We start from the raw sequence: 12,245 nt of genomic DNA on the forward strand, positions 1-12,245 counted from the left end.
TGTCCAGAAATACCCTCTTTTGGGGTTGATGGAGCAAGGTCGAGGATTTCATTGTGCGTTCTATACAAGAGCAAACCAGTTCATCGTTTGGTTAAAGATTGCTGCTCGATACCCATTTGTGGCTGGATTTTAGAATCTTAATTTAAACACATAGCGGCGCTATTTACTCAAATACACTGCGCTTGGTGCAAGTTCCTTCGTGGCTCAAATTAAGGTAATTGGACTAGTTATTAAAATATGTACCAATAAAATACAAGCACTCATCTTTCAGTCGGTTCCACCTGGAAGGAGCATTGCTACTGGTCTGAAATAATATCTGAAGCTGGTACTTTTCAGCAGTAAATCCTGATTCTTGGCGCATGAAAACTACGAACAAGTTTCTGGAGTCTTTTGACGATCTACAAATGAAACTTATTATCTTCTTACTATTGGCCGCTGTTGTAGACGGTGAGGATCCTTTACTTTAAATGAATACATTTTTCCGTTTGTTCAAGTATATAATTTGTGTACTAATCGAACACTTTATGACTGGGATCTGTGAGAAAGGGTAAACAAGGCAACATGGACGGATTTAAACTGAGAATGACGAGCGGGGAGACAGCAGAAATTAAGGATGACCTGAATCCGGCATATATGAATGTACGGAGTATAAGGAATAAAATGGGTGAACTGGAAGTGCTGGTACTTAGGAAGGAAATAAATGTTGTAGGAGTGACTGAAACCTGGTTGAAATTAAATGACAATTGGGAGTTAACTTGCAGGGTCTTGTATGTTTTAGGAAGATAAGGCAGAAAGTGGGTGGCATTATTTGTTCGAGACTAGTTACAATGGAATTGAATGCTGGTACTGAGTCGCTATGGATAAAATTAAAAGACAGTAAAGGGAAAAAGTTAGTAATAGGAATATGCTACAGGCCACTAAATAATTAAAGGGAGGCTGGTGCAGTTTTGTGGGGGACAGTAAGACTGAAATCTTCATCCTGGGTGATTTCAGTCTTCCTCATAGTGACTGAAGTGCCTAATATGGATCCTCTGCACGTGAGTGGAAAGTTATTGAAATTCTGACGGTCTTGTTTCTGAAACATTATGTTAAGGAACCCATAAGGGGCATGGCAGTATTGGATTTAGTTCTAACAAATGAGAATGGAACAATAAGCAAAGTCAAAGTAAGGGAGCATTTGGGATCTAGTGACCATAATGTTCTGATATTCAGGCTAGACAAGGGGATAGAAAACAAAAGGAAGCTAATTTAAAAAGCTTAATTTTAGCCAAGCTGATTTTAAGGGTGAGAATGTATGGGCATAGTAAAATGGGAAGTAATATTCTGGGGAGAGGGCTGCTTTGGAATGGCAAATAGTCTTCTTGAACCCATCTTCTGCAGCAGTACCTCTGTTTTTCCAGACATTAAATAGTGGGTTCAAGTGCTTTGCACTCTGCCAATAGCTCATGAACTGTCTCTTTTCTCCACATTTATTGTGCCAGTCACTGGTGGTGTCAATTTTGACTCTCTGCGCAATGTTTGAGACTGACACCATAATGATTAATACCCTATGACTCTATTTAGCACAAACAAGAATCAATACCTTAGAGTATTTAAGCAGTAGAACACAGCACAATTGAAAATTATATTACCCCATTGTCCTTTGGGTAGAAGCCATGACTTTGTTTCCCATTCCTTCATGCACATACTCTTGTTCCTGTTTCTCTGCCTGGTACTTCCTTTTTTTTTGCCCTCTACTCTGAGCCTGAGTAGGGACTGGCTACTTATACACTGAGTTAACCCATAGCCCTACTTTTCACAGCAGCAAATTTAAGCCACTTATAGATGGTTCCCTTATCAGCACTTTTTTAGGGGCCCATCAATCGTTCTTCCTTGCTACTGGAATGTAGTTGCTTAGCGACATGTTTGGACATACAGGCCCATCCTTTGTTTCACTGTTTTTGCCTCAGATAGCAAGGTTGTGTGTTTCTAACCAGGAGCATTACTGCACTAAAACTGGTTCCTGCTATTTCTCACCCATAACCCTGTTAAGTCTAACCCTTTGAATTCCTCATACATTTATGTGAAAACTATATTTCCTTACACTGGAGATTGTCAGCCAGATCTCTTACTCCAAACAGTGTTTTATTAATATACAGCAACAGAAGTAATGTATTAGTAAGTCAACAAATGCAGAATAGTTAATTTAGAAATTTGATGACAGATAGATCTGTGGATCTTGGGAACCCCTTGGGTTATTTCCATGCCGACTCAGTAAGCCAAAGGACCCAATGTGTGGCTTAAAAAAAGAACCGTTACTGACATTGCTTTTTTAAAAAAAAAATATTTGTTTACATGATTAATCAATTTAATCAATAAGTCAAGTCAGGTTGCATTTGTGAATACTTTCTGTTGGGTGACTTCATAGTAAATTGAATGAGATCGGGGGTGGGGGTTAGTAGATTCAGCATCTGACATGTCAGGTCACAGTGAAGCAACAATTAACAAAGAAATAGAGGGGGTGAAATTGGTTCTTGCCAGTAGTGTGAAACAAACTCATGGCGAATCGGCAGCCTATTTTACACCGCGCCCGATTTTTTGTTTTCCATTAACTTCAATGGAAAAGAAAATCAGGCACAGTGTCAAACTAGCTGCTGATTCGCCATGAGCCATTTCATGCAACAGATGTAGGACATCATGTTAAAACTCTACAGTGCTCATCAGACCACAACTTCAGAAACATGTCAGCCAGCGTGACACAAAGGTGACATTCGAACTGTGGAAACAGTGCGAAATCCTAGATGGAAGACCTGAGTTATAAAGTCAGATTAGAAAAAACATGGGCTGTTCAGCTTCAAAAAGAGGGGATTAAGAATAGAGCCAGGATTGCCTTCCCTGTTGCCACCCAAAATATGGCAGGTTTGAGGCAGAGAATGATGGAAAATGTAGGCAGTGAGGCCTTACCCTCCTCCCCCCCCCCCCCCCCCCCCCCCCCCCCCCCCCCTTGCCTGGACTGCTGCACACACAGCATGCAAATAGCAGTGACCAGTAAGATTTCTCTTCAATCCACCCCACTTACTGCCACTTCCTGGGGACACCATGTGGATGATGGCAGTAGACCCACGAAGTGGTGGTAATAGTCCTGGGTTCCTCCAACAGAGGGAGAGGGCCTTGTAGTGGCCTCTTCTCCTTCCCGTTTGGCCCCCTGTGACTTTTTTATTCGTTCATGGGATGTGGGCGTCGCTGGCGAGGCCAGCACTTATTGCCCATCCTTAATTGCCCTTGAGAAGGTGGTGGTGAGCTGCTGCCTTGAACCACTGCAGCCACGGTGCGCCGGTGGTGAAGGGAGTGAATGTTTAGGGTGGTGGATGGGGTGCCAATCAAGCGGGCTGCTTTGTCCTGGATGGTGTCGAGCTTCTTGAGTGTTGTTGGAGCTGCACCCAGGCAAGTGGAGAGTATTCCATCACACTCCTGACCTGTGCCTTGTAGATGGTGGAAAGGCTTTGGGGAGTCAAGAGGTGAGTCACTTGTCTCAATACCCAGCCTCTGACCTGCTCTTGTAGCCACAGTATTTATATGGCTGGTCCAGTTAAGTTTCTGGTCAATGATGACCCCCAGGATGTCGATGATGGGGGATTCGGCGATGGTAATGCTGTTGAATGTCAAGGGGAGGTGGTTAGACTCTCTTGTTGGAGATGGTCATTGTGTGGCGCGAATGTTACTTGCCACTTACCAGCCCAAGCCTGGATGTTGAAATTTAGGACTGATATCCGAACCATAGAAATTACAGCACAAAATGGGCTGTTTGTCCCATCATGCCTGTGCCAGTGCTAGCTCTTCATTTGAAGTTGATAGCTGTGCTCTTCCTCACACAAAGATTGATCAACGTGTAGAGCTGACATTATACTATTACAGTTGATGATAATAAATCCCATTAATTCTCTATCTCACAACAGCTTCAATGCAGCTTTAGTTCATAGACACCCTATTGCACGGGGTAATTTTAACACTTACCGCCCCCCCAGACGGGCAAGAGAGGGTTGGGAGGGGCGGTGGTGGGTGGGTTAAATTGGTAAATATGTGAAACCTGACCCCGACCCGCCGCGAATGCGCCTACCTCCGGTTTAGCCGCGGTGGGTTGGTGGGCGTCCGAGTAACCCACTCTGGAGAGGCAGGTCTGTGATTATAGTATTTAAATGAGGCACTGTTCCTCAGATTTTGGGTGCCATTTGAATTTAACGGTTGCGGGCCGGGTTTCCCAGTGCTCGGAAAACCCAGCAACTAAAGGGAGGCGGGAGAACCCGAATCCAGCAGGTAAGTGCTTTTCTAGCACTGCTTGAGGGCCAAGAGGTGCAGGAGGGCTTCCCCTGGCCCACCAAGCAAATCTTCTGCCACGATCTTCCGACTCCTGCCTGCCTCCCTCCTTGCAATCTTCCAACCCCCCCGCTTCACCATTTTCCGACCCCCTGTGATCTTCCAACGCCCCCCACAATCTGCCTCCCCACAATCTTCCAACCCCTCCCTCCCGATTTGCCTATCCCCACCACTATGCCCTGATCTTTCCCTCCCTGCCGTGCTCTGAGCCCCACCCACCGTGCCCCGATCTTTTCCGATTGCTGGGGTCTGTCCTCAAGGGTCCCCGGCTGAGACCTTGTACCGCAAGCTTTCCCACCCGGCGGCCGGCTAGCCTTTCAATCTGGGGCTGCCGGGCAGGAAATTGAGTAAGAAAAATGATAATGAGGTCCTACATTAAATTCGGCAGGACCTCTGCGTTGCCGACATTTCTGGATTTTCCAGCAGCAAACACTCCCTCACCGTGAGTATCGGGGCCCACTTGTTTCTTGCACAAAAAAATATGCAAAATAACTGTTTGGTTTATTTCAATCAGGTCTGACTCTTTAATATTTGGTTCATTCTGCCATTATATGCAAACTCATTATGCCTGTGAATAGCTGCAAGCACTGTAAGTGTAGTAATTATGCCTTCTGTATGATTAATACCAAGGTGAAGAAATTGTGGGAGAGAATTCCAGACACTAGGGGTGTGGTGATTGGGAAAAAAACAGAGGGAATGAGCAGTAATCCAGTAACCGAGGAGTAGAGTACATGAAGAGATGCACGCTAGACAGGATTGCTCAGGCAGGCTTAGAGTGAGGCCAATTACTGCTGCCTCCTGGGGCCACCATGCAGAAGGTAGTGTTAGACCTGCAGAAGGGATGATAACAACCCTGGCTCCTCCTGATGGAGGGAAGAGCACCTTGTAGCAGCCTCCTCACCCTCTATTCCAGCCTAGAGTTGTCAACCCTCTAGGATTGTCTTGGAGTCTCCAGGAATTAAAGATTAATTTCCTGGACACTGCTGAGAGCAACCCAGGAAAAAAGCATAGGGGCATTAAAAAAAAGTTATTTCATTTTTTTGTACTTTTAATTTATCAATTATATATTGGAGAAGGGAAAAAAGACTGTTTGGGCATGGTGGTTGGAGGCAGGAGGACATGTGGTGAAACCTCCAGGCATATGTCCAACCAGAGTTGGCAACCCTATTCTGGTCCTTGTTACCTTCTTGTGCAGACATGGGTCTGTGCCAATGTTCCCATCTATGGGCCACTTCTGCTCCAGTATCTGCCTGGCCACCTCTTCTGCTGCAGCATCACTCGAATTTCATGACTGGACAATGGCGGGCTCCCTCTTGGTGGTGAGAATCCTGCCAGGAGCCTGCTGATCATATGGGTTGAACTCCAAACCGGGAAACTGGGTCAGGTTTCCGTTTAGTGCTGGAGGGTTGAGAGGAAGTCCTGCTTCTCTAGAACGCAGCTGCTGGAAGGATAATCCTGGCCCCAGTGTCCCAACTGGACAGGAAGCCAAAGACTTGACCTCTGATCTTCCCCCCAGCTCCTTGTGCTCAGGGTTTGCCCAGTCAAGGCTGCTATCTCAAATCAAAAACGTTCTACATGGTTCCTACATGGCTTGTTCAGCTAAGACCTCAGGCTGTGCTCACATGAATGAAACAATTTCCAATGTATTAGATATTAATGTCTTAATAACCCTTATTTTCTCAAGCTGATTTGGTGTGAGAAGCAGCATATCTTCAACTGCTTCGTCTGAATCTAATCCATGTTCCAAGCAGCAGAGTGTGTTTGGATTTAATTCCTTGTGAGCTGAGTTTAATTTAAGAACATTATTTTAATGTAAATTAATTCAAAATCCATCCAAGGCCAAATATTAAAAATTCTGAAATGTGACAGTCCTTCAGATATTTTTACTTTAAGACTGACCAGTTTCTGAAGTCATTCCCCACTGTAGATAACTTCTGAATTTCAGAAGACTTATTCAAAATCCCTCCTATCAGGCCACTTAGAAAAAATATTGAAAAGAAATCTGAATTTTGTTCCATCATTAAACAGCATGCTCAAATTGCGCACATTAAAAGCATCAAATAAAATGGACAAAATCCTGGGCTTCAGTGGAACCTGGAACCCGGAGCCCAGAGCCCCCAAATTCTGGTCCCTGACAGCACAAAGCCACCGTGGCCACAATTCCAACAGGTCTCCATGCTGCATGAAGCAGGCATACAACGGTGACAGGACCTGGTCCTGGCAGATGTAGGGCCCATTGTTCTTGTAATGGCTGGCTTCCCCACAATTTGCAGTGGAAAAACAGAAAATTTAAAAGGTACCACTGCAATATCCCTTTTTCCCCCCTGAGGTGGACACCCTAGTTGTGCTGAAAATGATGTGGAGATGCCGGTGATGGACTGGGGTGGACAAATGTAAGGAATCTTACAACACCAGGTTATAGTCCAACAAATTTATTTTAAAATCACAAGCTTTCGGAGATTATCTCCTTCGTCAGATGATTGAATGAAAAGGTTCTCAAATCGCATATCTTATACGATGTTGGGACAGCATCAAACCAATCAAAAGGTGTCGTTGTTATTCAAACAGGCCAGTCACGGAGAACAGCACGTCCCAGTACACTCGATATACATTGTGTCTTTTACACAGGCAGGCAGAAAGAAACTTAAAATGGCAGAGAGAGAGAGAGAGAGAGAGAATTTTAAAAAACATATAAATTTTTTCCCCCTTTTTGCTGGTGGGGTTACGTGTAGCGTGACATGAACCCAAGATCCCGGTTGAGGCCGTCCTCATGGGTGCGGAACTTGGCTATCAACTTCTGCTCGACGATTTTGCGTTGTCGTGTGTCTCGAAGGCCGCCTTGGAGAACGCTTACCCGAAGATCGGTGGCTGAATGTCCTTGACTGCTAAAGTGTTCCCCGACTGGGAGGGAACCCTCCTGTTTGGCGATTGTTGCGCGGTGTCCGTTCATCCGTTGTCGCAGCGTCTGCATGGTCTCGCCAATGTACCATGCTCCGGGGCATCCTTTCCTGCAACGTATGAGGTAAACAACGTTGGCCGAGTCACAGGAGTATGAACCATGTACCTGGTGGGTGGTGTCCTCTCGTGTGATGGTGGTATCCGTGTCGATGATCTGGCATGTCTTGCAGAGGTTGCCGTGGCAGGGTTGTGTGGTGTCGTGGACGCTGTTCTCCTGAAAACTGGGTAACTTGCTGCGAACGATGGTCTGTTTGAGGTTGGGTGGCTGTTTAAAGGCGAGCAGTGGAGGCGTGGGGATGGCCTTAGCGAGGTGTTCGTCGTCATCGATGACATGTTGAAGGCTGCGGAGAACATGGTGTAGTTTCTCCGCTCCAGGGAAGTACTGGACGACGAAGGGTACTCTGTTGGTTGCGTCCCGTGTTTGTCTTCTGAGGAGGTCTATGCGATTCTTCGCTGTGGCCCGTCGGAACTGTCGATCGACAAGTCGAGCGTCATATCCCGTTCTTACGAGGGCGTCTTTCAGCGTCTGTAGGTGTCCATCGCGTTCCTCCTCGTCTGAGCAGATCCTGTGTATTCGTAGGGCCTGTCCATAGGGGATGGCCTCTTTGGGGTGGAAGCTGGAAAAGTGGAGCATCGTGAGGTTGTCCGTGGGCTTGCGGTAGAGTGAGGTGCTGAGGTGCCCGTCTTTGATGGAGATTTGTGTGTCCAAGAAAGAAACCGATTCTGAGGAGTAGTCCATGGTGAGTTTGATGGTGGGATGGAACTTGTTGATGTTATCGTGTAGTGCTGAAAATGGTGTAAGCACCCATCCAAAATACGCAGATACTGCACCAAAGAATTTGGCTGCTTTACTGCTTGACCTCAGGATTTCAGATGCAATCAGGGACACATCCATAGAACAGGGCAGAAGTATTTACTGACAAGTGGCTGCCCCAAGAATTTGAAGGCTTCATCGTTAATAGGGAACACTTTTACAACTTACTTACACTTATGTCGCAAAGCACTCCAAACACAATTTGATCAGGGAAAGAAAGAAAGATTTGCATTTATATAGCACCTTTTACAACCTCAAGACATCCCAAAGTGCTTTACTAGATTGATTCCTTAGATGAGGGTTGTCCTATGAGGAGAGATTGAGTGGAATGGGCCTATATTCTCTGGGGTTTAGATGAATGAGAGGTGATCTAATTGAAATGTATAAAATTCTTAGAGGGCTTGACAGAGTAAATGCTGAGAAGATGTTTCCCCTGGCTGGAGAGACTAGAACTAGGGGACATGGTCTCAAAATAAGGAGTTGGCCATTTAGGACCGAGATAAGGAAAAATTTCTTCACTCAGAGGGTTGTGAATGTTTGGCATTCTCTACCCCAGAGGGGTGTGGATGCTGAGTCGTTGAGTATATTCAAGAGTGGGATCAATGGATTTTTGGACTCTAGGGAATCGAGATATGGGGATCGGGCAGGAAAGTGGAGTTGAGGTAGATGAATGTAAACAATCTTACAACACCAAGTTATAGTCCAACAATTTTATTAGATGATCAGCCATTATCTTATTGAATGACGTAGCAGGCTCAAGGGGCCGTATGGCTTTCTACTGCTACTACTTCTTACTTTCTTTACAGCCAATGAAGTACTTTTGAAGTGTAGTCATTGTTGTAATGTAGGAAATGCAGCAGCCAATTTGCGCACAGCAAGGTCCTGCAAACAGCAACGTGATAATGACCAGATAATCTGCTTTAATGTCATTGTTTGAGAGATAAACATTGGCCAGGACACTGTGGGAAAACTCCCCTGCTTTTCTTTGAATAGTGCCATGGAATCTTTTACATCCATCCGAGAGGGTAGACAGGGCCTCGGTTTAACATCTCTTCTGAAAGATGGCACCTCAGACAGTGCAGCACTCCCTCAGTACTGCACTGAAGTATCTGTCTAGATTTTGTGCTCAAGTCTCTGGAGCGGGACTTGAATCCACAACCTTCTGACTCAGAGGCGAGAGTGCTACCACCGAGCCATGGCTGACACAATGGTCCATTTTAATTTGTAAATCTCTAAATACTTTTGTGGAATGTTTGTGGAACAATTGATGTGTTTTACTATATTTTGCTTTCCTTTTCACAGGAAAAGATGTGGAGACTGAGGAGAATGTGACAGCAGTTTTAGATGGAAATGTTATCTTAAGCTGTACTTCAAAACATTTAAAAGATATTATACAGGTCACCTGGCAAAAGCTAAATGATCAACCTGGGAGTAATGTCGCTACATTTAGTGAAATGTTTGGACCCAGTGTATTTGGGCCATTTAGTGACAGAGCTGCTTTCGTACTGTCAGAAATGCAAGTGTCCACCATCGCACTGTCTGGAGTGAGGCTGGAAGATGAAGGATGTTATCAGTGTCGCTTTGATAATTTCCCAGTGGGATCATACACTGGAAAGACCTGCCTCATTGTACTTGGTAAGACTGATACAAATAAGAACGTAAGGAAGCTTGGAACTAAAAAGCACTGTTCAGCTCATTAAACCATCTCCTTCCACCGACCATACATGACTACTTCAATCACGGACTTCCTACTCACCTAAGAACTCAGTATTTTCTTTCTAATCCTCATGTAAATTAAACAGGTCTATTAATATATCTATAATCTCTCAATCCCCTTTCTCAACAGTTATTTAATCAAGTTTCTTTTTAATGGCATTAATTGACCATGAATTAATATCTTCTCTGGAAGTCTGTTCTACATATCCACTATCCCATGTCGAAAAAGTAATCTTGCCCGAAACTTGATAATTCTGTACTTGCTATCTGAGCTAAATAGCCTATTTATGCCTATCTTATCTTTACCTTTCATTTCTCTAAATCACAAAGATTAAACTATAATTCAAGTCTTGAAAATTGTTTACATTGTCTATTTGTATTGAAAATTATATTTAAATTAATTTCTCGGTTCTGGCTTACCCGTAATGATTTATTGATCAAAATTTGAGATTTTTGAATTTCCATGAAGGAGAATATACAGCTGAACAGTGGATTTTTAACAGTTTACTGCTCATTGATTTAAGCAGACCATGGGTGGAGTGTTGCTCAGTTAAGTGCTAGTGAGCATGTTTAAAAACCCATTTTAACTTTCCAGTGAAAAACTGCCACATTTTTCTCTAACAGCTCACTAACAAAGCCTTAACGAGCAACAGCTAACTTTCCACACAAAAAGTGGTGCAAATTTTACTCCCAGTACTTTGGGCAGAAAATGGGGAGTAGCACAGAAGTTGAACCTACCAGTTTTTTTTCCTTGTATCTAATTTTCTACCATTGTTGGTGCTGGAACTGTGTCAGAAAGTAGTATTCATAATGTTCTAGAAATTAAGATATTGTAGTTTGAATTGTAAAAATACTTGGATAAATTATGATACAGTAACGAGGGGCCAAATACATTCTGAAATATTCACAGAATTTAGAAGAGTGGACAATACTTAAAACACAAGGGCCTATAAATTGTTTCTCGCCCAATGGCAAATGTGAACCGTTGCGCCAAAACTGATGAACAAGAAGACGGCCCAAAATTGGTCGTCTTGCGTCATCAGGATGCAACTGGTGTGGTGGGAACGCCAGTCACGCCACAAGAGGCAATGCGGCGGTCGCACTGAAGATGACGTTCGACACTCCTGCTCCTTCTGGCTTCATATTCAGGTAAATTTTTTTTTTTTTTTTTACTTCCCTTTTTGGTGGCAGCCTCCAGCGGGCCCTTTTAAAGACCTCTGGTTTGGCTGCTGGGCGCCTGAGAAAACTGACCGCAGTGTCAGACGCCAACCAATTTTGGGACTGAGCCTGAAGTAAGTGTTAGGCCCCCAATTTGTAAAAGCACTGAGACTAACAGCTGTTTCAAGTAGGCACCCTGAACGACTACAGGGCACCTTAACCAATATGGTGTGCAGCACATTCCCAGTGTGAAATGGGCATGCACACGCCATATTGGACCCTTCAGCACCCATTTTTCACCTGAAAAACAGCCACTGCTCGATCTAATTTCTAGGCAGATAGTTTACTTCAAATTTTTCATAGTTATAAAGCCTAAATGTTATAAGTGATTACAAGTTATTGTAATTATTATAGTTGGATTCTGGTTCTAAACAATCTACTCTTTTTAATTCCTTTTCCTTTTACAGTAATACCTGATGTTCAATTGGACTTGTATCCAATCCACATTTCTGAGAGTTCTGAAGGAGTTGTAGTAGCAACTTTCTACTCCACGGGAAAGCCGGCTCCAAAGATTTGCTGTAATGTAACAAGTGGTGTGAGGGGAGAATTTACTGAATCTGTAATTGTAAACCCCAATGGAACAGTGACTGTCACCAGTAACTTCACAGTGGTCCCAGCTGAATCTGACATAGGTACAGAGTTGATTTGTGTGATGAATCATTCAGCAACGAATACAGAAATAGTGAAAACCGTCACATTAAAACAATACTGTAAGTATGATGCCAATGTTGTGTTAAAATTCAGCATCTAGTTAACTTAAATATCAATCAAGCCATCACATTTCAAATACCACAAGTCTATTAATGATTTATCTGCTTTTATTATGTGGAAAGCTTCAGTGCAGCTATCACCATTTTTAATGATATCCATGTGTTAAAACAATCAAAAATGCATCTACATTTTTAATGTCAGAGTGGAGCCTTGGCTTTGCAGGCATAGGCTGCCTAGGCCCTAAGCTCTGGAATTCCCACCCTAAACCTCTCTGCCTTTCTCTCCTCCTTTATAAGGCCCTCCTTGAACCTACCTCTTTGACCAAGCTTTTGGTCACCTGCCCTAATATCTCCTTATGTGGCTCGGTATCAAATTTTGTTTGATAACGCTCTTTGAAGTGCCTTGGGATGTTTTACTAAGTTAAAGGTGCTATATAAATGCAAGTTGTTGTTGCACTGAAGTTCAGTTCTCAATA

General features: G+C 43.8%; 1 protein-coding gene across 2 annotated transcripts in view; it reads left to right on the forward strand.

Annotated features, from left to right (window-relative positions):
• Positions 1-236: 236 nt before the first annotated feature.
• LOC137327230 (OX-2 membrane glycoprotein-like) overlaps positions 237-12,245 on the forward strand; it is a 50,874-nt gene continuing 38,865 nt past the window's right edge. Inside the window, exons 1-3 of one of the 2 annotated variants that reach the window (XM_067992836.1) lie at positions 237-447; positions 9,428-9,760; positions 11,467-11,769. In XM_067992836.1, the coding sequence (XP_067848937.1) occupies positions 360-447; positions 9,428-9,760; positions 11,467-11,769 (724 nt within the window). In that variant the 5' untranslated portion in view covers positions 237-359. The remainder of the gene's footprint in view (positions 448-9,427; positions 9,761-11,466; positions 11,770-12,245) is intronic. The other variant, XM_067992834.1, reaches the window with a different exon arrangement.

Source organism: Heptranchias perlo, chromosome 11 (assembly GCF_035084215.1).
Source record: "Heptranchias perlo isolate sHepPer1 chromosome 11, sHepPer1.hap1, whole genome shotgun sequence".
NCBI classification, from domain to species: domain Eukaryota; kingdom Metazoa; phylum Chordata; class Chondrichthyes; order Hexanchiformes; family Hexanchidae; genus Heptranchias; species Heptranchias perlo.